Genomic DNA, 27,902 nt, shown 5'->3' with positions numbered 1-27,902 from the left:
CAGGAAGATGTTCTGTAGCGCTTAAAAAATACAAAGGCAAATATGAAGAAAAACAATCAATTTATTTCCATTAAGCACATTGTATTCTGACAATTCCAATCATTAAAAAAAATTCATTCAGGTCCAACTAGAGTTACATGTGCATAACAGTTCCTCTGATACAAACAGCTGGGGGTACATTCAGGCCCACATCAAAAATTAAACTCTTCACTTACAGGGCAGGGGGTGGCCAAGGTCAGTCATCCCCTGATCTTCCCTTTTCACCAAATACCTGATTAATAAGAGGTTTCTAACTCTTTTGAAGGGCTCTGTGCATGTTCTGTTGGATCATATCATTTAAGTCAGCAACATGATTACAAATATGTGTTCTTATTATCTGTAGCATTGCTGCATAAAGAAATTATCTTTCAATGAAAAACTTGCTCTGTGCTCTTCTGGCTTTTTCAAGGCCTTCAAAAGTGAGGGGTCCTTTTGGCATTTCAAGCATATTACAGTCTGTGTCAAGTATGTTTTCTGCTTCACCTTGAAAAAAGAATATCACATGTACATAAACATTTACATAATACCTACATCAGAGATGATAAATTGATATTATCTCTATTTTCCTCTATGGCTCACCTTTCATTCTCTGTAGAAGTGATCCATAACCCATATCATATTGGTAGGCAAATATAAAGCCTAATGGAACTATTGGAAGAAAAAGTCCAGGCTTCTTCTTTTTAATAGCCCTGTTTTTAAAAAAAAAATTATATATCCTCCAAATGTCAGACAAAAATAAAACCAACACATTAGATACCATGTTAAAATTACTTATAATAAATATGAAGTGATTATAAATATATGTTGTTACAAGTAAGAATTTTTCCAGTTTATTTGGGATCCAATTGATAAACTGGATTTCAGGGCTTTTTTGAGCAGGAACGCCATTCTGGCTGGCTTGGCATCAGGGGGTGTGGCGTGGTGTGCAAATGAGTTCTTGCTGGGCTTTTTCTACAAAAAAAGCCCTGCATAACTTTGATACTACAGGTTATTTAAAAGTTTGTTATCTGTACACTTTTGTTTTCTGCTTTTAGTACTATCACATTCACTATCAGATATTGTGAACAGCTGTTAATTGGGATCATACTGCATTGTATTAGAGAAATGTTGCTGTTTTCATATAAACAATTTAAACACACAATAAATGTGAAGTTCGTCCTATGTTGCATTTTCCATGCTCAAAATGCAAAAGATTCTTAATAGATGGTAGCAGGTGGGGGCTGCAATTTCCAGCACATACATTTTCAGCAATGTGAAAGAGATACCACTATTGGAGAGCACTAGTGAAACAGCTACTAGAATGCAATTTTGTAAACTTTTAAATAGTTTGACATAACAGAATCCAACTTTTTAATGCTAAAGTACCTACACTCCATATTCACTCAAGTACGGTCTGGGATACATAAATTACACATCCAACGAGCCAGTTTGTGTTTCTTGGTTTAGGTAGGGCTGCTTTAAAAATAGAAATTGGAACACATAAAGCAAAGAGTATGTATAGTTTAAACACTGTATCTTAGTTATTTAGAATAAAACATTACATACCCAGCGGTGAGACCCGCAGCTGCAAGTCCAATAAATGCCCCAAAATATTTGAGGAATTCTCTTGACCAAGCAATTTGCATAGCCATCTGCCTCTCTCGCATCTGGTTCTGCATTAGGAGTTGCCTTTCCAGCTGAATTTAAAGGGAGAAAACAATTTGTGTGGACATTTGAACAACCTTCCTATAAAAAAGTTCTTATAAAGAAAGTTCATACTTTTCAAACTCTTCCAACAATTTGGTGCTCCCCCATACCAACACAAGTGTAATTTACTGCCACTCTCAGTATGAGTTATAATCAGAATGAATTCAGCAAATCCAGAAAACAGAAATCTTAGTAAATATGATAGAATAATTACAGATAATTTACTTTTACAACTTTTTTCCAAGAAATTTTAAACTATTTACTAATTTAGCATTCTTCCTAATTCATTTAGCGTAATCTGCATTCTAGGCCAAACAATGATATTCATTGCTTTGTTCAATACTGGATAAGCGCTCCAGTGATGGTAAGAATGTGGATCACCATTGTAATGACCTTACATGTTTAGTAATTTACTGGGGGGGTGGGGTTTGCAAGTCTATGAAGTACAAAATAACAAATCTGATAACAGTAAAAACATATCACCACCCATGGTAATACATATAAATAGTATGTATAGCAGTACATATAAATAAGCACAAATCTCTACAGTGGCTTTAAGAGGCAACTTAACATTAAATCATGTGCTTGTGCTCCTGTGCATTATGAAGAGGGTAATCTAACCACAGAGTAATAACATTCCAGATCTGTTTATATTTCAATAAGTCATAGGCACCATTTACTCACTTGGGGTTTTTATTGCATGATGGCAACTCAGGATAGTTTAACAATCTATGAAATTGGTGGTGAGTCCTTTTTGTCCCTAGCACTTGTAAATAACAGCACAAAATTTACAATACAGCATGGAAGAAACATTTAGCGTCGTAACTAATAACGGATTAGGTTTGTCCTCCATAAATGTAACCTTTTTTAAAAAGGCCTCTAAGATGGAGGACATCTCTATACCTTATAGCAGTGAATCAGTTAATTAGGGCATTTTGTGAATAAGCAATAACTTATTTATGTCATTGATAGCTTTTCTTGCCAAGATTTAAGGAAGATTTTAAAATATACAAACAATGCAATTGTCTTCTTACAAAATAAGAAGACAATGTAGCCAACAAAGCATAAGATGATATACCATAAACAAGTAGAAAATCAAGGTAATACACACAACAGGAGACTATAGTCCCATATCCTTATAAGAGCATCCTCCTGAACCATTCCATTACTGTTGCCCTAACCTGCACCACTGTTATGAAATCCTGTCCAAATCTATTGTTCTTGGTAAGTTTGGGAGAGCAGGAAGAAGGAATTCAGAGCATGGTATAGTGCAGCATTGCTGAAAATGCCCATCAAAGGACTAACTGGTATTAAAGATTAACAGCACAATCTGGGGGGGGGAGTCTTTTGGGAGCAGATAAGCTGCTACGTGGGCACAGGAAGGGTTTGCACTGACGTACGACCGGCGCCACCACAGCGGGGGAGAGTTACATGGGCGGGGGGCCGCCCGAGTGCTGCTCCGCCCGAGTGCTGCTCCACCTGAGGACTGTGCCTGAGCATGGGCGAAGTGAGGCGGAGCACAGCGTTCAGGCAGAGGAGGGGGTGGAGTTGGGGGCGCAGCCAGGCTTAGGCAGCTTCCTGAACAGTTTGGCCCATGACATGCGCCCCCGAGAGGCGCAACTTTACGCCAGCAAAAACAGCGCCGTGTCCATAGGCACTCATTGAAACCAAAAACAAAGGTCGCCTCTGCCACTGTGAAAGCTCGCAAACCCCTTAGGGAGCGGCGTGATTGCCTTGCCAATCCCCTCGCGCCTTGGGCTGCCGAGCCCCCTCCCCAGCACCCAATCACGGTCTCCCCCCTCCTAGAAATACTTCCGCTCTGGCCTCAGACAACTCAGTTGTTAGGGAGAGGAGCGTGTGGCAGGAACCTCTGCTGGTGAGCTCCTAGCCATACAGACTTAAGAGTGAGGGACAGGCAGGCATATTGGTGATGGGTTTTGCACCGCACGGTTGCTTTGACAGTATCTTTGACTTGCGAGGGGGAGAGAGAGGTCTCTTGTCTGGGGCTAACTGCTCTTGTTTCCAGGTCTCCACAGGTTCGGGGCTCCTGGAGGCTCTGCATGCAAAGACTTTTGCCCATGGCTGTGTAAGTTCCACTGTCCCCCCATCCTCCTCCTCCCCTCACTCTCGACCGCTTGGTGTGCGAGTGTCTCTGGCACTTGAACCAGGCAGTGGGCTCTGGCAGAGGGCATTTGCTGACCTCTCTCCCCTGTGCTGCCGCCTGCTCCCTTCTCTTCGTCTGCCCTCTGCCACAATCCCTGGCAGGGCACGGGGTGTGTATGTGGCAGCTGCCCCGTTGCGGGGAGGTGGGTCAGAGACTGTCCCTTTAAGAGAGCGCCCAGCTGAAACGCAGCCTGCTCTTCCAGCTGCCGAACCTGCAGGTGCTCTTGATCTCTATCTCCATTGTGCAGGTGGTACTCCAACACAGAGGTTTCCATGTGTGTCGCTCCACCGCCACCCCTCAGCCTGCCCAGGCTGACAGCCTACCCTACCCCACAGGGCTGTTGTGCACAGGGCACTAACGGGGGGCTAATGCAGTCAGGGCAACACAGGGGGTCTCTGAGTGGGGGAGTGTCTGCTGCTGGGCTGCTCACTCCCAGACACACAGTCTAGCCACTGTCTATGACAGCGAACTCCTGTACTTGGTACTTCCTGCTTGTCTGCCTGCCATTGGCAGAGTCTCTGACAACGCGAGGGTTTGAGGGGATTGACGGCTTCTCTGTGGTCCCATGCAGGCCTGTCTCGCCCCCACCCCTGCCTCGCCACCAAGCCACGCTTCTCATGCACGCATGCCCAGCCTCACTCCTGTTCCCTCCCTGTGTTGATGGGACGTCTTTCCTTTGCCTATGATGGTCTGCCCATTATTGGCTCTGATCTCTGGGGGTGGGTTGGGGATGGCTATCAGCCTCTCTGGGGCTGCCTCTCCCCATCCCTGACTGTCATGAGCTGCAGCGCATGCGCCAGGACTGGCCAATAGGGGGTGGGGTAGGCTGGCCCTCCCATCCAGCTGCCTCCGCCTCCCTTGTGTGCCTACGCCAGCGGCACTGCCATGGCGACCGTCTCCCTCATGGCAAACTATGCCTCTCCCCTCCCCACTCTCCAGCATGCCGAAGTCCTCAGGAAGTCTACTAGTGGCGCGGCAGCTACGCCACTTTTGTCTGGATTGGGCTGCTCGACTTTCACCTCAGCCTATAGCACAAAGCAAGTCACTCTTCTCTCAGTTTCACTAGTTTGCCTTCTATGAAACATACATTTCCGCAGTAAACGTAAATGCAAATTAGTGGTAATTGGTGCCCAGTTCACAGCCTAGGTAGAAGAAGAAGATGAAGATTAAGAAGATATTGGATTTATATCCCGCCCTCCACTCCGAAGAGTCTCGGAGCGGCTCACAATCTCCCTTACCTTCCTCCCCCACAACAGACACCCTGTGAGGTGGGTGGGGCTGGAGAGGGCTCTCATAGCAGCTGCCCTTTCAAGGACAACCTCTGCCAGAGCTATGGCTGACCCAAGACCATGCTAGCAGGTGCAAGTGGAGGAGTGGGGAATCAAACCTGGTTCTCCCAGATAAGAGTTCGCACACTTAACCACTACACCAAACTGGCTTAACCACTACACCAAACTGGCAGACCTCTTCCTATATTTAGTGTCCAATGGCCTCCATCCAGCTCCAAGAGGGTTCAGACAAACCCTCCTGGAAAGCTTCCAAGTATGTACAGATACAGCCACCATCCTATCTGCATCTGCTTTCCTAACATAGAGGATGCATTTAGCAATCAGGACAAAAAGAAAGAGTTTCCACAGGCACAACTGATATAGCGCAGGTCGTACCATGTCACTTCTTACTTGAAATGTATAATGCACTCTATACAATTGCTCAGTTTAGAAGCATCAAAGTAGGTTCATGGCTCAGATGCAATGATAAAAGGTTGTTGTAATGACTGCACACTTTTTTTGTCACAAAATCATTGAGCTTCACTGAAAACAACACAAACTTGCATCAGGTGTTAGTATTCTGATCTTGTAGTGCCCATTTACAACTGCTGTCTGAAGAAGCAAAGAAGGCTCAAAGACTGACTAGCTTGAACACACTACTAGAAATAGCAGAGTATAAAGTACATATACCCATACACACTAATTTTGTATAAAGTTTTAGTATAAATATTTGTCCTGCCTTGTCTCAGAAGCAATGTAGACTGAAGCACAGCCCAACTCTATTAAATATGGCAGCTCAAGGTTGTAACATAATTGTTACTTAAGCATCTTATACTTGACAAAACAGGTCTACCCCCATCGGGTACATCCTTCATTTCTGTTATTACCCATTGAGGCCTAACACACAGTTGAATTAATTCACACAGCTTGAAAGGCTCTGCCTGAAGACCTTGGACCTTGCCAGTCAGAGTAGGCAATATTCTGCATCAGGACTGGCATCTGGACCAGAGGAAATTTGCAACAGGACCAGAGTGGACTCTGTTCTTTCCTTGTCAAATAAGGGAGTTAACAAATTAAAAACATATGTAATTAAAACACATCTTAAAAACCATTAGAACAACTATAATCAAGATAAAACACACATGTAAAAACATAAAGGCAACAATTAAAACACAAGGCAGGAACACTTGCCTGGGGGAACACTTCCTTCCTTTTTCATGGTCAGCATTACTGCACTGCTGACCATATAGCAATGCCATCAGGAAGATTTTGGGCTTGCTGTGCCTCCTTGGTATGAGGGCAAATGTACACTGGCATAACAGCAAGTAGCATCATAGATTGGAGGGAAGAATATAGGCACCTAGGGCATTATACTCCATTACACTCAGCAAAGCATAGAATACATGACAACTCATTAAAGTACTTAATCATTTTTCATACTTTGATAAATTGCCTCATCTTCACTTATCTCTAACTGCTTATCTAGTTTTATTTCCTACAAAACTATATTTACTGGCATAGTTGCATGACAAAATTATCTAGATTCTAACTAGGAGAAAGTAATGTATTAATACTTCTGAAATATAAAAGGGGAGGGGGGATCATCTAATGACTCATATACTGCTTTTTAGCACAAGCTTGTTAACAAGCCCTGGCAAGAAGTATAAGGCTGTACCAATTTGTTTTGCCTGAAGCTAAGTAGAAAATAGTTTTAGCTAAGCTTGATATGTAAGTCTTGTTCTGTGCCTTTAATATATTTTTCCAGTATGAGATTTACTGTCTGTAGTATTATACTTAACATCAAAATAAATTCTAATTAAAAACATTAATATTTGCCGACAGATCAAGCTGCCACAAGATAATGCTGCAAGATACAGCACTATGAAAATAATCATATTGGAACTACATACACACACACACACTACTTTCAGCACTTCACAGAACATTACTAAATTATATTAGGTATAGGTGAATCACAGAAATTTTAAAACTCTTGCTTTCCACAGGCAGTGAAAACATGAGACATTACTTAGTGATCAATAAACAAGGCCCTAAAATCTAATAAGCACCACATTTTGCTTCCAGCTCTGAAGTTACCAACTATGTGTTTTTGTTTTGGCACAATATTTGTGAATTAGTTTCAAATTTCATAAACCATTTTTTAAATGCAAAATGCTAGAAGGCTGTTACTCTTAGCTTTGGAAGTAATTATTGGAACACATAATATCAAAAGATGGAAGCATTTTATAATACATCCCTTTTATCCATGAGGGACAGCTGGCACAAGCAGAACCCTTATAGAGTCCAATCCTCTGAGACAAAGGCTCAGACTGAACAGTGGTTCTTCAACTGCCTATGTACTGCAGATTTTGGATTGGGTTCTGACATGATATCTGGTCAACCGATTTTGCTGGATTTTAAACTGTTTCATCTGTAGCATACAAAAGCCAAAATTAACATATGCATGCATACCCTTACTAATCAAAACTGTTATAGCTAATACAAACTGAACAGCTAACTGCAGTAATATTCCCAAAAATAAGCTGTGACCAGTGTTCCCTCTAAGCTGAGTTAGTGTGAGCTAGCTCACAGATTTTTAGCCTCCAGCTCACAGATTTTTTGTCTTAGCTCAGTTTAGATTTTAAGAAGGCTGTGGTTGCTAGGTTAAGAGAGTGAATCTGCAGATATATAACTTATGGTTATATAATAATAATAATAAATTTTATTTATATCCCGCCCTCCCCGCCTAGGCAGGCTCAGGGCGGCTAACAACAAGTTCGGTAAAATTATACAATATATAATAAGTTTAAAAACAGCATTTAAATTATACAATAGCCAGTTTGGTGTAGCCAGTTTGTAGTGTAGTGAGCCAGTTTGGCGTAGTGGTTAAGTGCGTGGACTCTTATCTGGGAGAACCGGGTTTGATTCCCCACTCCTCCACTTGCACCTGCTGGAATGGCCTTGGGTCAGCCATAGCTCTGGCAGAGGTTGTCCTTGAAAGGGCAGCTGCTGTGAGAGCCCTCTCAGCCCCACCCACCTCACAGGGTGTCTGTTGTGGGGGGAGAAGATATAGGAGATTGTAAGCCGCTCTGAGTCTCTGATTCAGGGAGAAGGGCGGGATATAAATCTGCAATTCTTCTTCTTCTTCTTAAAACAACAATATCTAAAACCAGTTCCAATTGTCTTCTGGCCGCCTCTCCCCATCCCATGGTTAAATACATCAACAGAATCACACATACATCTTGCCAAAGTGGATCATGTACAGAAGTTTATCTTTTCAAATTATTTATGTCAATCATATTTTTTGGCTTACTGGCTCATGAAGACTGCATCAATTTGACTAAATATAAGCAGCAACAATGTTGTTTGCTTGCTATACTCGTCTCCTTGGGATTGTGCCTACCTGGATTGAGGGTAAATGTTTGATGTGTATACTGGCATAACAGCAGGTAGCATCATAGATTGAAGTTACAGACACATAGGCAAGTTACATGCACACCATAGGCAGACAGCACTGCTAATCATCATAGATAATAATTCCCTAATGGTGGTGGCCAAACGGAGCACTCCCATTGGCTTAGGGGTGCATTCCATGCACTCCATAAACCACTGGCCCATCTCAGCTCAGTCAGCGTCTCTGGCCTCCAAATGGCTGATTCCCCTGCCCCCAACTACTGCAGGCTTGGGAATGTTGAACAAACTGACAATTAGTCTTACCTCAGAGACAGACACATATCTGATGCTTCTCTGTGTCCTCTCCATCAACTGGCCTCAGAAAGGGCTGCCACAGAGATCAGTTCCCCTTAAGTTGTGTATGCGGGGGAATGAATGCCTTCATTTGGGTGGGTGGGAAGACAGCAATGGTGAGGGGCCCTCACCTAGAGGCCCTTTCTAGAGCCTGTTATATTTTTCTTCAGAATGGGCCTTATTCCAGAGATATAACTAGGGTTGCCAGGTCTGACTCAAGAAATATCTGGAGACTTTGGGAATGGAGCCAGGAGCAAGGGTGTGACAATCACGACTGAACTTTAAAGGGAGTTATGGCAATTTAACATTTAAAGAGACCACATGCCTTTTAAATGCCTTCCCTCCATTTGGAAATAATGAAGGAAAGGGGCACCTTCTTTTGGGGCTCACAGAATTGGACCCCCTGTCCAATCTTTTTGAAACTTGGGAGGTGTTGTGAGGAGAGGTGCCAGATGCAATACTGAAAATTTGGTGCACCTACTTTAAAAACCCCCAACCCCTTAAAGCCCCAGATACCTACAGATCAATTCTCCATTATACCTTATGGGAATCAGTCTCCATAGGGAACAATGGAGTGCCCAGCAGACATTTCCCTCCCCCCTCCTGCTTTCTGATGACCCTGAAGTGTGGGGAGGGTTTCCAAACTGGGGGATCCCTTGCCCCCAACTGGGGATTGGCAACCCTAGAAATAACTCCCTCTCTCCTGCCCCTTCCCACTGTCCAGGGTAGTTTTAGAATAGGGGTGTCGAACTCATTTGTTATGAGGGCCAAATCTGACATAAATGAGACCTTGTCGGGCCAAGCCATGTTGGGCTGGGCTATGTGTGTATCTATTTAATATTAGGTAGCAGAGATATAAATTTATAAAGGACAGAGACAAACACATTTTAAAAAAAAAAAACACCTTAAAATAAAACATGGTTAAACCATTAGCACTTGTCAGTCTTAAAAGTGCTTTCTTTGTATTTCTCTGGCTCTTTCCCTCCTTCCCCAGGGAACCAGAAGAGGGAGGAGCCTCAGGCAATGGAGACTTTGCTTTGTAGCTTCTGTGCAATTGAACAAGCCTGGCAAAGCAAGCTGTGATGCAGAAGGAAGCAAGAAAAGATACTGGATTTATATCCCGCCCTCCACTCCGAATCTCAGAGCAGCTCACAATCTTCTCTATCTTCTTCCCCCACAACAGACACTCTGTGAGATGGGTGGGACAGAGAGGACTCTCACAGCAGCTGCCCTTTCAAGGACAATCTCTGCCAGAGCTCTGGCTGACCCAAGGCCATTTCAGCAGGTGCAAGTGGAGGAGTGGGGAATCAAACCTGGTTCTCCCAGAGAAGAGTCTGCACACTTAACTACTACACCAAACTGGCTCCACACCAAACTGGTGTGAGAGAGAGAAGGAAGCAGACAAGAGCCAGTTGCTCAGGGGTTTGATAGGAGCCCTCTGGGGGCCTGATTTGGCCCCCAGGCTGCATGTTTGACACCCCTGTTTTAGAACATTTTTCTTTAAAAAAAATTCAAAGGGTTTATGTGTGTGAAAGGAAGGCTGCTTATCAACACTACAGGTAATCGTTTATAAATGGACTGAGGGGGTTATAGGGTTTTCACCCCAAAACACTTGTTTCTTTAAGTTTTACTTTAGAATGAAACCAAGTATTATAAAAGAAGAAGAGAATGGATTCATATACCCTGCCCTTTGCTAGCCAAAGGAGTCTCGGAACAGCTTACAATCTCCTTTCCCATCCCCTCCCTGTAACAGGCACCCTGTGAGGTACGTGGGGCTGAGAGAACTCTCCCAGAACTAGAGATGTAAATTTCTGGAAATTTTGAAGCTCAGAAAAAAATGGCAATTTTCGGAAATATTGAAAAAAATGCTAAATTAGCACTTTTTTATTTTCCAGATTGAAAGTCATTATTACTTTAGGAACATAAAATATGACTATGGACAATTTTACTTGGCATGAAATTATCACAACTAGCATATTAAAAATATAGTGTATCCAAACAATTATTACAAACAGAATTTACTTTTTAAATAATATTTATTTGTAATTGTAACAAATGGAGCAACACTCTCCTGAACTGTTTATGTGGAACAGACAAAAAAAACTCCACAAAACAAGTTTTAAAAATCCAGAAGTAACGATTATTCATATTTCCTCTCAATGAATTGGCATGAGCTAGGACTTGCTTGTCCTCAGTGCACAAAAATTAGAATAATCTAATACATATTTTTTAGAAAAGATTTGAAAAATATTTGAACACCTTGTCTTAAAATATTTTATTCATCATGTTAAAATAAAACATTCCATAATCAATTTCTTTTCTTTTCTTTTTTTAATTTTTCCATTTTTTTGGAAAAAAACAAAAAAGGCTTCAGGAAAAAAACAGAAAAAACCTGTTTCCCCCCTGAATTTTTCTGTTTTTTTTCTGGGCCTTCACATCTTTACCCAGAACTGCTCTTGACTCTGAGCAGAACAGCTTTATGAGAACTTGTGCTGACCCAAGGTCACTTCAGCAGGTGCATGTGAAGGAGTGGGGAATCAAACCTGGTTCTCCCAGATAAGAGTCTGATACTTAACCACTATACCAAACAAGAAACATAAACATAGTAGATATATGTGAGGTGAAGATCCTAACAGTTTATAAAGAGATGTCAGCTGCTAAGTGGGGCATCATGTCTTTTTTATTTAACAAGATTTTTACCCTCCCTTTTTGCCTTTATAGGATCACAATAGCTAACAAATTAAAACATAAATATTAAAATCTTACCTTAACCCTGCAACCCCAAAAAACAAATACATAATTGAAGGAATTTAAAACCAGAGGTAAAATGAATACAAAATAAAAGCAATAGTTAAAACACTGGGGAGTGGGGAGGAATTGCTGCAGGAATGGCAAGTGAAACAAAAAAGTCTTCACCTCTTACAGAAATCAGCAACAGAAGAGACAGCAAGTCTGCATGGAGAGAGATTGTCCATAGTTTTGGCGCCACTACTGAAAACACCCTCTACTTAATCTCAGAAAGTCATCTCCCAGTACAGCTGCCAACCTCCAGGTTGGGCCTTGAGATCTCCTGGAACTGCAACTGATCTCCAGATGAAAGATCAATTTTTCTGGAGAAAATGGCAGCTTCAGAGGTCTATGACAGTATACTTTGCTGAAATCCCTCCCCAGATTCTGCCATTCACAAGCTCCATCCTCAAATCTCTTGGAATTCCCAACCCAGAGTTGGCAATCCTATATCCTAGGTTGCCTAATCTATTGCTTTCAGGTTATAATTTAAATAGGTCCTCTAGTCATTTCACTGACACATTTACTTTTGTTAATATTCTGTATATTTAATAACTATTAACTAAAGCAAAGCATTTTTAGATCTCTTGTTATTTGACCTGAATATAGCAGAACAAAACAGGAGTGAATTGCACCTTTAAGACCAGCGTGGTTTTATTCAGAATGTAAGCTTTCGTGTGCATGCGTCTGAAGAAGTGTGCATACACACGAAAGCTTACGTTCTGAATAAAACTACGTTGGTCTTAAATGTGCAATTGACTCCTATTTTGTTCTACTACTTCAGACCAACACGGCTGCCTAATTGGATCTATTTACCTGAACACAGTTTAAAGAGTTATTGTGATGACACATCTTTTTAAAAAATAGACACACCTTTATTATTTCAATGATAATGATTCCAAATACTGAGCATACGATACCACATTACAAGTACAACAAATAAATCTATGAATAATTTTAACTCCAAGAATCTTACTTTAGTAACTGGACAGAAAATCAGAGCTGAAAATCTAACAGCCCAATTGAGTGCATGTTTAATGGGAAAGACGTCTTATCAAATTCAATGGAGTTTACTCCCTAATAAGTATGGTTAGGACTGTATCCTTAGGCCCTGACAATACCATGTCAAACCACTCTTAAGGAAGCTTAACTATGAGTTTGTGTGATGATGAATTGTCAATGTTTAATTTGCAACTGGCTGTCAAACCAGAATTAAACACCATGGTTATTTGTGTCAGTTGTTGTTTGATGAAGCCCTGAATTGACAAACCATGGTTACCACTGTTGCTTTGCCCCCAGACTAATGCCCCTAAAGAATGGACTTTTGAGTGGGCAGAAAATACGGTAAATCAGAAGTAATTTTCAACCCTGTGGTTTGCTTCTTGTCTTGGCAGTTCAAACCATGGCAGGTACACTAAATTCCGCTGAATCAAGCCTAAGCTTATCTGTTTGATATTAGTACTTTACTAAAAGCTAAAGTGCAGTTGAAATTAGAAGAAACATCTGACTTCAAGCAGGTCAAAATGTAATGATGTTTAATTCAGAGCAGAGGACATAATTGTTACTGATATTACTATTGAGGTTTAACCATCATAATTAACTTTGTTATTCCTCCTAAGTATCATTGGTATCTGCTAAAAAGAGATGCTGTATATCAAAGTTTCTGTGATTAATAATGCTTAACTGAAAACAACCACTTTGCTTGACAAACTTAACCTTGCCTAAGCACTGTTAAGGTCAGATTTCTTTTTTTAAAAATAAATAAATAAATAACTTTAAATTTATCCTGCAGAAATGTAAAAATAAACCCTTTGTCAATCAATGGCAACATATCAAATAATATAATGGTTATGAGGACATAAACCAAGATAACAATTACTATAAAAATACCATTAAATTTGTACTGATCAGTGTTATGGGATATCACTAGCAGAGAACATATATTATTTTTCTTAAGAGGAAGAAGTGTTATATTTCATACAGTATACAGATCCCTAATGTCAAAAGCATCATTCCCCATCCTTAAAGTTATCGCAATGTCACTAATACCAGATGAAGCTAACAGTTATGTGTGAAAGCACTGTAATTACTACTACAGGGATCAGATAGTCAGGAAACCGGATGTTGCCGATAAGCCCTTGCCGCTATTTATTATATTCAACAATAAACCTGGTAAAAAGGTTTGAACAATTGAAAATAAAGTCTCTTGTAACAATTATTTTAAAAGCTATATAACAAAATGTTTGTTACTCCTGTGTTTCTCTGAATGCAAACCAGTATATATCCTAGTCTTGATATATATTCTCTTAATTGAAGAGACAGAATGAACACATATTTGTTGACAGATTTCTCTTTAAACAGTTCATATTTGTGACAGCTTGCATCCTACTGCTTCAGGTAAGCAAAGTTTGAAGTCTTCTTCCAGCCTAAGGAGCTTTTTTCCAGATTACAGTAAGGTATTACCCATTTTTTTCTATTGAAATCAACGAGTGTTAACACAAAGAAGTATTGGACTTATCTTGGAGGTTCCTTCTAATCCTAGGAAGAGAAGGCTTCTTAGAATGGGCAATTGCTACCAGCCAGTCAAGGAGGCAGGTCTTAATTCTAGACTTCCTGTCTGCCATGGTGGAGGTCACCCCTAGTCCTCAATTCAGGCATACCCAAAGCTGGAAACTTCTCCTAAAACTCTGAGAGAAATCATATATTCTAGCATGGCCCCATCTGCAGATATCTAAATCTGCAAAACAGGACAACAAAGCAAGAAAACAGGTTCTTCTGCAAACTTGGGGCATTCTTCAGGTTTGCAGAAAAATGCAAAAATGTTTTTTTTTTAAATCCATTAGATGGGTTTAACCTCTACCCTCAAAATAAAGCATTGTCTGCACAATGCAGACAATGCACATACCTCACCTTCCAAGGCACTGTCAGTAGTGGCAGAAATGGAGGGGGGGTCAGTAGCTGCAGCAGGCCCAGTGACAGTGATGAGGGGGAGCTGTGCTGGGCCCAATGGTGAGTCTAAGAGGCAAACTGAATCAGTCAGCAGTGTCTACAATGGCATGTGTGAGGATGGCTGGGAACTACAGCAGCAGTGAAGCAAAGGGAAGAAGCTGAGATGAGCCTGATGGCAGAGACCAAGCCCACATTAAATGTGAGAGGGGCTGCCATGAACCACAGCAGTGGTGAGGGTAGGAAGCTAAGAGGGGCAAGTATCATTGGGTATCCATTTGTACTGTATAACTCTGATCAGAGCAGATAATGAACAAGAACTCAAGAAGATAATTCACAACATAAAGAAGGGAACCATATGGGCTGACTGTATTCTCCTCGCCCTGACCTGGATAGTCCAGGCTAGCCCGATCTCTTCATATCTTGGAAGCTGAGTCAACCCTAAGTCAGAGTCAGCCCTGGCTAGTATTTGGAGAGGAGACTACCAAGGAATACCTGGGTCATGATGTCAATGGCAAACTATCTCCAAATACATCTTGCCTTGAAAACTCTATGGGGCCACCATAAGTCAGCTGTGGCTTGACAGCAAAATAACTCATTTCCCCTTATGGGGTTAATTATCTTCTTGTCCTTATACAGAGTGGGGTAAAATGTCCCTCTTTCCTCAGAGGAAGTCCAGTGTTCTTTTCTCATTCTGAAGGGGAGGACATCTTAGCACCATCATCTTATACTATATGGCAGCAACCCAACTGAAATCAACATGGCTTAATTCTACATATGTTTTAGGATGGAGGTGTAAAGTGGAACTTCCTAGCATTACTGCTAGATATAGGATTATATTTTTCCTGTTTCAGCTATGATTTCTGGAAACCACATGCCATAGACAACCATTTTGTATTTTTTTTACTGACTGTCAAGAAGAATTAAAGAGAAAGTAGAAGGGATTTCCACCCTCAGAATGGAAGTCTCTTTCCTGATATCTAATCCCCCACATACTTAATTCTTTGCAAAATATCCAACACAAGAAGTGCTACCAAGTACATTATCATAATGAATAATAGTGCGAATAGTTGACAAATAAAAGGCAGCCTTACCTAAACAGGAGGATTGCAACAAAATTATTAGAAGCCAGAGTGCTGTATGAAAATCAGTTATGGCTCATTATTTCAGAACACTAAATTAAAGAACATGGCTATTTTAAGGCAGAGGTTAGAGTTCAGTGGCAGAGTTCTTCTCACGTGCAAGAACCTAGATTCAATCCTCGGCATTTTTGATTAAAAAAACATGATTTCAGAGTGAAGCCTAATAAAACACCTCTGATTGGCACCTACTGCCCATCAAAGTAGACAGTACTGGAATAGATGGAGCAGTGGTCTGGTTCAGTTCATCACCTCTGTAGTTCATGCTTTGAAACTGCAACAGACACTGTCCTGTCAGAATTGCAAACATGGATAGAGGAATAATTTAAGAATTAGTGACTTGTTTATTTTCGAGTCTACAGACTTGTTTTTGAGAAGAACTACATAATACTGTTATTTTTAGTGTAATTTGCTCATATGTTTTCTGCAACATTAATGTAATCGGTTGAAGTTAACTTTTTAAATGACTCCTTTATGACGAGGCAGCTTGTTCTGTCCAGATGTTGGGGATTGAACTTGGGACCATCTGCATGCCAACTCTATGCTCTACTACTGATCCATGGCCCTTTCCTAAATCCTAACCTCAGATATTTAGATTGCAGTGGGTTTTGTCTAGAAAACAAGAAGATAAAGAGGTTGGCCAGTCTGGATAATCCAGGATTTACATCCTAAGAACAGTGTATCACCTCCCATGTTTGTATTCTCCCTTCCTTCAAGGCACGCAACCACTGGAATGGAAGTATTGCATTTTGATCGTCGCAATATTCTAGCATGAGAAATTAAGCTAGGGGTTTGTGACTTGCCATGACTATCTACTGAGCTCCAGAACTGAATGGCAATTTGAACTCTGGACAAAGTCCAGTTCTCTTTTTCAACTTCACCACCAAGTTTTTATTCTATTTGACACTTAATTATGATGCAAACCTGTTACAAACAACCCCTTGAATAGCAAAATACTATTTTTCATACTACAAGTGCAGGGAAATCTTTATCTCACCAGGCTGGCATAATATCATAACTCACTTTTACACATAAGTCCAGGCTTCTGAACAGTGCAGGTTTGCCAAAAAGCATATATTGTAGACTACCAGGCTCATTATCATTGACTAGCCTTGCCCATAATATGTAACAAGCTATTATGCATCTTCCTACAGATATTCTTCCCTGCTTTTATCTGCATGGCTGTCATGCCTAATAACTTCAACCAGCTCAACAGTCAGTTTTTATAGTAGCTCCCTCTCCCTCCCTCTCTGGCTCTGTATAAAATAACTCACCATCTCCTTAAATCTCTAACAGTGCTGCTATGGTCAAACTCCCTTCTTGTGCCTCATTAGATTACTAACTTTTCACACAGATTTCAAGCTCCTGGTACTCAAATTTCAGGCTCTGCATCACAGTCTGTTGTAGAACAATGCCATTCCTGCAAGGAACTCATGTAGGTTTACATGGGCAAACCCTTTGACATTAAGCTGAGAGACAGATTTAGCAGCGATCATTTTCTAAACTTTATAACTTGGGCCCAAACTAAACTAGATTTTGGTGGTTTAAACTTTTGGGGGTCAAAGCTTCCTTCCACAGACCTTCATCTGACTAGGGGAGTGTTGACTCTCAGAAGCCTAGACCCTGGAAATCTTGCAGGTCTCTATGGAGCTACTGGACTCGAATGCAGCTCTTCTACTGCAGAGCAACATGACTACCCTCTTGAAGCACATATACATTTCCTCTGGTGTTTTAAGCTACAAATAACCTCCAGAGGCTGCAACACTGAAGGAAGCAATGCTCAGTGAAGATGATTCACCTCTGCCATTCTGTCCATTCAGCATTACCCCCCTCCAAGATACAGAAAGCCATTGCAGACCAGGATCAAATAACTTATTATGCATGTTTCCAACCTTTCCTCCAGTGTGCTCAGAGCATTTTTAAAAAGCTTCTTAACAGCCTTGAACCCCAGCTTAGCTCTGAAACACTGAAGGACCCTGGACAAATCACTATCACTTAGCACGACACAAGGTTTTTTGGAGGCCAGAAGGCTGCTATGAGCTCCTTGAAAGGACAGGACACAATGTAGTAAAAACTCAAAATTATTTTAGAAGCAAACACACAATTCCTTTCCTTTTATTTATTAGCTTCTTTGACCAGTGGTCTTAAGCTCAAGATAAAAGAAGACAGTAAACAAACACACATTTTAAAGTGTTATGTCATTCCTTTACATTTCTTGTCTCTGTATAAGCCGGGGTGGCCAAACTTGCTTAATATAAGAGCCACATAGAATAAATGTCAGATGTTTGAGAGCTAAAAGATATGAACTCCAGTTGTTTGAGAGCTGCAAGACAGGAAGGAAGGAAGGAAGGAAGGAAGGAAGGAAGGAAGGAAGGAAGGAAGGAAGGAAGGAAGGAAGGAAGGAAGGAAGGAAGGAAGGAAGGAAGGAAGGAAGGAAGGAAGGAAGGAACTAGATTGGGGAAGGGAGAAGTGGAAAGAAAGCAACTTTAACTGCATTCTCCAAGCTGCCAGCTGGCTTGGCTTGGAGAAGTGACTTAAAGAGAGAAATGCCTTCTCCAAGCTGGCTGATGGTGTGGTGGGGGCTTTGAGAGCCACACAATATGTGCCAAAGAGCCACAGTTTGGCCACCCCTGATATAAGCCATCCCACACAGCAGGTGATTCAGACTTGGAACCTTATACCTTTCTCCATCAGTGTTGAAAGGAAATAAACATGCTGGCTTGAAAATGGCACAAAGATCCTGCCCATGTTTTGTGAAGTATACTATGAGGGCCAGACAAACTTAAACTTATCTTACAGATTCCTCCTGAACAACAAACAGAAAAAAAAATGTGAGTTATGTTCATAACAGCCTATATGTCATCAGCCTAAATGCTATTGTGTTGTTCTGCTGCCTGTGTTGAGATTCTATATTGCTTTTGATTTTATATGATCTGTTTTATTATGTTAATTTTTAATCTGTAATATGTTCTGAAATTGCTGCTGTAAAATGCCCTGAGCCTGCTTGCAGGATAGAGCGGGATATAAATCCAAAAATTAAATTAAATCAACAGTTCTTGGTAGATATGGAAGGGGGCTGAAGCAGAGCTACTCTGTGTCATTTTGTATAACAGATTAGTTACTCTAAAGGATTTCATTAATCCCTATATACTGTCTATGAAAATATTTCTAGCAGACTCTGTTTATAAATTGTCATGGCAATAGTTTTATAGTTTTTGTCCTCTCTCTCTTGGTCATCTATTACTCCTATTCAACAAGACTGGTCTATAGTAGTAGTAAGTGATTACATAGAAATTACCACCCATATTGTCTTTAAAAAAACTATAAAGTTTTTTTTATAAAGCTATGCATCAGCCCAATCATATTTTTATTTTCTTTTAAAAATAAGGGAATTTCAGTGGCTTTTTAAATACCAAAAGCATAGGATAGTAGCTATTGTGATACAAGCCACTGTTTGGTCTTAGCATCCATACACAAAGGCCAAATAAAGACTGCTTCAGCACAAATGCTTTGTTCTCTCTTGGCTTTCTTACTGCAGGGCTGTTTGGAGGAGCATCCACATGACATTCTCTATTCATCCTACTTCTGTATTCTCTGCCCCCCCTTTGCTGTGATCTTTCTCAAACCTGGTTTGACACAGTCTCTTTGGATACCATGTAGATGAGGAGGTTTGCACTTTTCAGGCCCTGCCCACATTGGTGCCATTTGCTTTACCTCAGCCCCCACTATGGCCATTCAAGGCTTTAAGAAAAAATGGTAATAACCAGGGCCTTTTTTTGTAGAAAAAGCCCAGCAGGAACTCATTTTCATATTAGGCCACACCCCCTGATGACACCATTGTTTAGCATAGGGCGTTTTTGTATTAAAAGCCCAGCAGGAGCTTATTTGCATATTAGGCAACACCTCTTATGCCAAGCCAGCCGGAACTGCGTTCCTGTGTGTTCCTGCTCAAAAAAAGCCCTGGTAATAACTATATTGCTAACTGTATTTTAAATATATCCGGAGCAGGAAGCTAGCCAGAGAAGCAGTTGGACCTTTGGACAACAAATGAATAAAGAGATTGCTAGGGAAGATGGGGAGATGGCAGAGAAGCTCTCTCTCTATATAAATGCATTTTTGCCTCTGGAAAGTGTGGGGCATGTACCCATGCCGCAGCCACTATTTTCAGGAAGGGAGTCTGAAAAACTGAGCCAAACTGAGGTGACTACAGATGAAGTTATAGACCAACTGAACAAATTTAAAACTGGTAAGTCTCCAGGTCCTGATGGCATATACCTGAGAGTTCCTCTGAATCTGATCCTAGGATAATGGTATAGATCAGGGGTGGCCAACGGTAGCTCTCCAGATGTTTTTTGCCTACAACTCCCATCAGCACCAGCCAGCATGGCCAATGGCTGGGGCAGATAGGAGTTGTAGGCAAAAAACATCTGGAGAGCTATCGTTGGCCACCCCTGGTATAGATGTGTTATTATAGGTTTTTGTCTGGGAGGAGGGAGGATTTAAAGGGTTAAGTATTTTGTGAATATTTGACGGCACTTGTATATCAGTTTTAAAAGTTTAACTTAAAAAAGAGAATGCAAAATGTGAGATATATGGGTTGCATTAGTAGATCAGCTATCACTAAATTCAGCTGCTGTATCAGAAGACTGGAGAATAGCAATGCTACACCAATTTTTTTAAAAGGGACCCAGAGGAGAACCAGGAAATCACAGGCTAGTCAGCCTAACATCTGTACCAGACAAATTAGCAGAAACTATAATCAACAATAGAATTATTAGGCACCCAGAGAAACAAAGCCTGCAGAGGGAGGGTTGCCAAGTCCAATTCAAGAAATATCTGGGGACTTTGGGGGTGGAGCCAGGAGACATTGGGGGCAGAGCCAGGAGCAAGAGTGTGACAAGCATAATTGAACTCCAAGGGAGTTCTGGCCATCACATTTAAAGAGATAGCACACCTTTTTAAATGTCTTCCTTCCATAGGAAATAATGCAGGATAGGGGCACCTTCTTTTGGGGCTCGTAGAATTGGACTCCCTGGTCCTATCGTTTTGAAACTTGGGGGGTATTTTGGGGAGAGGCACTAGATGTTATAGTGAAAAATTGGTGCATCTATCTCAAAAACAGCCCTCCCCAGAGCCCCCAATACCCATGGATCAATTCCCCATTATTCCCTATGGGAATCATTCTCCATAGGGAATAATTGCCCAGTAGACATTCCCCCCCCCCCGCTGCTTTCTGATGACCCTAAAGGGGGGGCCTTTAAACCTGGGGGTTGACAACCCTCTCTCACACACACACACACTTACTGGGTCTGGTTCCTCCACAACAACACCTGAAAAGAACGGGCTATGCTGCTCTCTCTCTCTCTCACACACACTTAGTTGCTCTGAAACTAAAGCAAAACAGAGGGACTGTGTTGCTGACCCTTCCCATGAAGTACTTCCTTCTCAACTTTAAAGGCACACAGACATACACACATTTTGAAACAGACCTGTTTTCAGGTTTCTAAACCTGCCCAAGATCTAGAGCTGCATGGTGGCTGTGGCAGTGGGGCTTTCCCCGCCGGCCAGCTGGCTGGGGGCAGGGGGAAGCCTGTAAAACGGGAAACTCCCTGCTGGGACCTGGGGATTGGGCAGCCTATGCAGAAGGGAAATCAACATGGATTCCACACCAACTTTTCTGAGTTCTTTGAGAAGTTAACAAGTATATAGACAATGGTGACCTGGTAGACATTATATACTTGGACTTTCAAAAGGCTTTTGACAAAGTTCCTCACCAAAGACTCATTAGTAACCTTAGCAGTCATAGGATAAGAAGACTGGTTATCTTATGGGTTAAGAATTGGTTAAATGACAGGAATCAAAGTGAAGGAATAAATGGACAGTTTTCATAATGGAAGGAAGTAAGCAGTGAGATCCCACAAAGATCGGTATTGGGGCCAGTACTATTTAATTTATTCATAAATCATCTGGAACTAGGGATGAATAGTGTATGGCCAAGTGACGGACGACACAAAATTATTCAGGATGGTAAGAACCAAGGCTGACTGTGAAGAGTTCCAAGAGGATCTCCACAAACTGAGTGAATGGGCAACATCATGGCAAATGAAGTTCAATGTTGTTAAGTGTAAGGTGATACACACTAGGACACAAAATTCCCAACTTCAAGTACAGGTTAATAGAGTCTGAATTTGCTGAGACTGAGAGAGGAAAAGATCTTGGGATTGTAGTGAATATGTAACCCAGACTGGATGCTGCACTAGATGGACCATTATTCTGCTATAAGTCTATTGGAACAATGTTTTCTTTTTTAAAAATTGTCTCTAGATCTTTTTGCTACAGTCATGAGATAAAAGATATCACCTGCATATTTCTCTTTATAACTCTGCAACCAAAAGGGCTATACACTTGCTTTTTTTTTTTTTTAAAGAAAGCTGAAAATAATTATATTAGATCATCAGGGTGCCCAAAATGTAATTAGCATCTTTCTTACAATTGGAAAGCCAATAAATCTGCTGTGTATAACCATTATTTCTAGAATCCTTTCAGGTGACAAACCTGAAATGCTATTTTGGACAGAGATGGAAAGGAAACAGAAATGTAAATGCCTCACCCTTCCCAATATATACCCAACTTGACGAAGCAAAGTTTAGAACAATGTCACTAACACAATCTTGTAACCACTTACAAATTGTGCTTAAGTATATAAAAATATACTATTTAGTTTATGTATATATAGCTATATGTACACTCAGGACTTTTTTTGAGCAAGAACAAACAGGAACACAGTTCCGGCTGGCTTGGCAGCAGGGGGTGTGGCCTAATATGCAAATGAGTTCCTGCTAGTTTTTCCTATTAAAAGCCCTGTTTGAAACAATGGTGACATAAGGGGTGTGTGACCTAATATGCAAATGAGCTCCTGCTGGGCTTGTTCTGCAAAAAAAGTCCTGCTACACTGGATGTGTAACAAATATCTCCACATTAGTTAATATGGACTTTAATTAACTTTATTATGTTCAGTACAAGATGCTTATGTTGAGGCCCAGGGTGAGATAGAAATCTCACTAACAGCAGCATTTTTATAGGCAATATACTTTTCCAAACTATTTAAATCAGTTTTTAAAAAAACCTGCTTAAATTGCATGTAAAGTTCGCAAAGAGATATTTTGTTTTGAAGCCAAATTTTAATTGCTTTTCATATACCCTATGTCCTACTATTATCTTATGTGATATTTGAATATTTTGTAAGTATTTTAGCTTTGTTTTTTAGTTTTTGTAATTTTTTTTCTGATTTGTGCTGGTCATTGATTGTATTAAAATTAAACGAACGAATTAATGAAAGCAAAAAGAGTAAACTAATTTATCAGGTTCTATCAATGCTTTCACAGTGAAAAAGCTAAGCCAATCACTTGCTACATTCTCCTGAGAACAAACCTGGAGTCTAGAGTTCATCAGCATGAATTCCTGTTGACTCTTTATATTTTCATTAATTGACTTGGAAAAGATGAATCCCATTTTGACCTAAACAAGTAGAATAAATTGTAAATATTCATATTCATCATAATATTCCATATATATATTTCACCTAGAGTATTTTTAATTCTGAAAATTCAGGCTACTTTTAAAAATAAAGAAATACTTCCAAGACATGATCAACAGTAGCTCTTTTCTCTCCTGACACTTTATTTATATTATGCCCATCAGAGCCAGTAGAACTGCCTCTCAGTTCCTGAAACTGAAAAGAGGTGTGGCTGCCAAGAGAGCCTTTTTGCTGCTTTCTTTTTAACTCACTGGGAGAAGTTTTATATCCCAATCCCAAAGAGGAGAAAGAGCTTGTATGAAGAAATGGTGGGAAAGCTACTGAAAATACAGGGTATTTAGGGCAGGGAGAAAGAACCATTTGCTTATTTTTGGCCGTTGTTTAGAGGAGATAGTTAAGATGTACATGGGCACTTCAAACTTAAATGGCACATACCAAAACAAAGTGGAATTTTTGAAAGTAGAATGATTACTTTAATTGTTACAATATGTCACAGGTAGGATTGTCATAGTGATGCCACAAGCTGTTTACAGCCATAGGAAGCACAGATGTGCCATGAAGAAGAATTTCTCTCTGTGCATGCTCATTTGTAGTGAAAGCTGCCAGGCAAATGTGGGCAAATTGGGCAACAGAATAAAATAGCTTCCAGGCACCACTAGAGGATAAAGCCAAGTGCTGTCCCTAGCAAGACTCAGTGAAAAGAATGTGAAACCACTCCCACCCTCTTTTTCCACTGACAATTTTTTCAGCATGCAGTGAAAGTCACAAGTTCTGGCTGTATTGCATGCAAAGGTACAGAGGTGCCAGGCTACAACAACCAAAACAGAGGGTGGCAGCAAAGAGTCAGGATGAGAAGTGAATAACTCTGAAACTCTCAAGATGGTTTGTAGACACAGAGGTCACGTAATTGCCCCTGATATAAGAGGTTGTTAGCTGTCTTTTAAAGCATCCACACACTGGCACCAGGAAAATATTCTCATATGCAGTTTATTGGTGGCTGTTCTTCTGAGGCATTCCTCTTACTTTCTGCCCTTAGCCTCTCCGTGTTCTTATGCAAGTCTTTGTACAATGCTTGTCAGTCCTCATAACCTATATTCCTACATTCACATCACTCTGCAAGTGTTCCGAAACACCTCGTTCATCCGTATATATCCTAACCTCTCTCTACTATCTAACCTAATATTTCCCAACATCTCCACAATCCCCATGCTTTACCAACACACCTCCCGCTGCAGTCAGCCCCGATATCATCCAAGATTTCAGCAGCAACGATCTTCTCGGTTCTTTGAACGCCTCACCCTCTTCCCTGTTGTAAATTGGCCAGCAAAACACCGGGCACGATACACTTCCGGGCACGACAGGAAAAAGCCTAGCTAGATCACGCCCCCTTGTGTCCTGTTTTAGTTTAGCGTCTCCTTTTTCAGGTGTTAGAGAGTGCCGAAAAGCAATGCGCTTGCGTATGCGTGTCTGGTGTTCAGTCATGTCCACACTTAGTTGAAAGGAGCGGGAGGGAGGGAGAGGATGAAGGGGCAATAAGTTGCCGAAGTTTGGGAGGTCTTTGCTGCGCTCGTAAATGATTGTATGACTATCGCACTGCACGGGACTTCCACACTGTCCGCGAATTAAGGTATTTTGTAATACCTGTATCTCCTGTGTTGTAATTATTTTGCTGTCTGCCTGCATCTTGATAAGAAGTTAGGTACTGAATGATTTCTTTGGTCCTTACACCGAGGCCAAATTTATGTGAAACAATTCAAGATTCTGATTTAAACACATACACAGTTTTCTTCACATGTCCATCTTCAGTAGTGGACCCCGCCCCCCCTGGATAGATCCAGATGAGTAGCCGGATTTTTTGTGTATTCCTCAGGTTTTTAATATTCTCCAGACGTTTTGACTATGATTTTTTGTTTATTCCTCAGGTTTTTAATATTCTCCAGACGTTTTGACCATGATGCTCACCAGATGGCACTATTTCATCTCTAGACGATACCCCACAAGTTATCTTTGTCAACTGGAATCTACATGGTGTTGGTTTGATGGACTTGTGATTCCTTTTTTTGATCTGATCCTGTAATTGCTGTCAAAGAAGCAAACTCTGTTTACACAGAGCAGTACTGTTCTGTACCAAAGAGGCATTTGTTGATGCAGTCTTTGTCATACCTATTCACATCTGCACATTTGGACTTATTTAATCCTGAGTGCCAATACTCCTGGCAACATTAGTTAAGATGAGAACTCAATGTAGCTTGGCCAGATGTCTGTTCTGTATGTAATTGGAATGTTTACTGGTTTTTAAGGTTTTAACTGTTTTAACTGTTTGTTTATATATTTAAAATTGTTTAATTTTTTATGTTTGACCAATTTCTGGAAGCCGCCCTGAGCCACTTGTGGGAAGGGCGGGATATAAATCACGAATAAATAAATAAATAAATAAATAAATAAATAAATAAATAAAACATTAAAGCAGAGGAGGGCAGCACTGAATCCTTCAGGTAGGGACTCTAAATCAGTGGTGTAAAACTAATGAGGGCTGGATCTGATATAAATTAGACTTTGTTGGGTTTGGCCCATGTTGGGCCAGGCCATGTGTGTTCCTATTTAAGATTAGGTTGCAGAGTGGTAAAGCTGCAGTACTGCAGTCGGAACCCTCTGCTCACGACCTGAGTTCGATCCCAGTGGAAGCTGGTTCAGGTAGCTGGCTCAGGTTGACTCAGTCTTCCATCCTTCCGAGGTTGGTAAAATTAGTACCCAGCTTGCTGGGGGGAAAGTGTAGATGACTGGGGAAGGCAATGGCAAACCACCCCGTAAAAAGTCTGCTGTGAAAACTTTGTGAAAGCAGCGTCACCCCAGAGTCGAAAACGACTGGTGCTTGCACAGGGGACCACCTTTACCTTTTACCAGAGATATAAACAGAGATATAAACTTTATACAAGACGCACACAAACACAGTTAATTTTAAAAAACCTTAAAACATGCTTAAAATGTTAGCACTCAGTCTTAATGGTGCTTTCTTTGTATTTCTCCCATGGGATCCAGAGAATTGGGCAAAGGAAGCTGTGGCTCTTTCCTTCCTTCCCCAGGGGACAGGTGAGGGAGGAGCCTCAGCCAATATAAGGGAATGAGGCTTGGCTCAATAGCTCTGCTGTGCAATTGCAAGAGTCTGGAAAAACAAGCTCTGCCTTCCCCTCTTCCTCTCCAAGGGAGGAGCCTCAGCCAATGGAGAAAATAGAGATTTTGCTCTATAGCTCCTGTGTGATTAAGCAAGCCTTGCAAAGCAAACTGTTATACAGAAGGAAACAAGAGACGGAGAAGGAAGCAGATGACAGTCAGTTGCTCGGGGGTTTGACACCCCTGCTCTAAACTGAGAATTTACAATAGGCATTCCTAATAACCATCTTGTGAAGTAAAGAAACTGATCAACAAAGGACAAGAATTCTGCAAGACAGGTCCAGAGAGGATGACAATAGAACTCCACTAGTTGTCACCTATAGCTCACAGCAGACCAACACATTATTAGTGATTTGCAACCCATCTTGGATAATGACATTTCTCTCTCACAAACTTAGATGACACAAACTTGAGATATTAAAACACCCCCCCCCCCCAAATTCTAGCAGAGTCACAAATCCAGAATCAAACCTTCCAGGCTAGGAGGAAAAAACAGTGCATGAAAACGACCCCATTTGTGTCCCCCCACCCCGGAGGGAGAAAGAGCCAGCTTGGCCCCACACCACATGGGCTCATCAGCGTTGCACCCATGGCCTTAGGAGGCTGAGCGCTTGAGTACAGGCCTGTGGCTCGCCAGTTCCCAGTGAGGGTACCTGGGGAGACCAGAGGAATTCAGTGCCCCTCCTCCTGTCAACTCTATGCTGGAACAAAGCAAAGAAGTATTGTCTTCCTCCTCTTTGCTTTCTTCCTTCTTCCTCCTTTTCTAGCAGTCTTTGTCCTCTTTCTCCCCCTTCCTTTCTCTGTCAACCTACTCACATCTCTTTTGCCCTCATACCTTCTCTGTCAATCTACCTCTCTTTCTCTGGTAGCCTATCACCTATTTCTTCTTTCTCATATTTCTTTTATCCATCAACCTGCCCCCTATTTCACTGCTTTCTCCCTTTTCCCTCATCTGTCAATTTACCTCCATCTATTTTGCCCGCCTTTTCTCCAGTCTACCCCACCCTTGCTGCTGTCTCCATCTACCACCCACCCCTGACACTTCACTCAACCCACCTTTGCAGCTCTCTCCACCTACCCCCACCCTTGGCACGTTACTCACCCTGCCTTTGTGGCTCTCCCTATTTACCCCTTAACCTTGGCACTCCACAACCTACCAATCCTTGGCATTCAATCACCCCACCATTGCTCTCTTCCCCCCCACCCTCCACCTTTGGCACTCCACAACCTCCCTCACCCTCTGCTGCTGGCTTGATAGGGATGGCAGAAGTTGCAGGAGGGGATACTTGTGAAAGAGATCCCTACCCCCCATCACTGCTAATTTCTCACATGACTCAATGGGGGGGAGAGACATTCTGGAGGAAAGACTCACAGGGAAGTATCCCCTGCTCCCCCCCCCCATGCAAAGCTGGGTGTGG

General features: G+C 41.3%; 1 protein-coding gene across 2 annotated transcripts; it reads right to left on the bottom strand.

Annotated features, from left to right (window-relative positions):
- Positions 1-43: 43 nt before the first annotated feature.
- PLGRKT (plasminogen receptor with a C-terminal lysine) lies at positions 44-24,778 on the bottom strand. 2 transcript variants are annotated; one of them, XM_060237374.1, is made up of 5 exons: positions 24,537-24,778; positions 23,208-23,294; positions 1,585-1,715; positions 619-728; positions 44-522 (listed from the first exon to the last, which is right to left on the bottom strand). In XM_060237374.1, the coding sequence occupies exons 2-5, from the start codon at positions 23,286-23,288 to the stop codon at positions 401-403; spliced, it is 444 nt and encodes a 147-aa protein (XP_060093357.1). In that variant the 5' UTR covers positions 23,289-23,294; positions 24,537-24,778; the 3' UTR covers positions 44-400. The 2 variants fall into 2 exon arrangements, with proteins under 2 accessions (XP_060093357.1, XP_060093355.1); XM_060237372.1 differs by lacking the exon at positions 24,537-24,778 and having other exon boundaries at positions 23,208-23,309.
- Positions 24,779-27,902: the final 3,124 nt, after the last annotated feature.

This window comes from Heteronotia binoei, chromosome 4 (assembly GCF_032191835.1).
Source record: "Heteronotia binoei isolate CCM8104 ecotype False Entrance Well chromosome 4, APGP_CSIRO_Hbin_v1, whole genome shotgun sequence".
Taxonomy (NCBI): domain Eukaryota; kingdom Metazoa; phylum Chordata; class Lepidosauria; order Squamata; family Gekkonidae; genus Heteronotia; species Heteronotia binoei.
This window is presented reverse-complemented; position numbering and strand designations above follow the sequence as displayed.

Excerpts from the sequence above, each read along its gene's own strand:
- PLGRKT (XM_060237374.1), bottom strand. The coding sequence starts at position 23,288 with ATGGGATTCATCTTTTCCAAGTCAATTAATGAAAATATAAAGAGTCAA. Across the intron at positions 1,716-23,207 it reads TGATGAACTCTAGACTCCAG|CTGGAAAGGCAACTCCTAAT; the intron begins GTTTGTTCTCAG and ends CTTTAAATTCAG. Across the intron at positions 729-1,584 it reads GCTGCGGGTCTCACCGCTGG|GGCTATTAAAAAGAAGAAGC; the intron begins GTATGTAATGTT and ends TTTTAAAAACAG.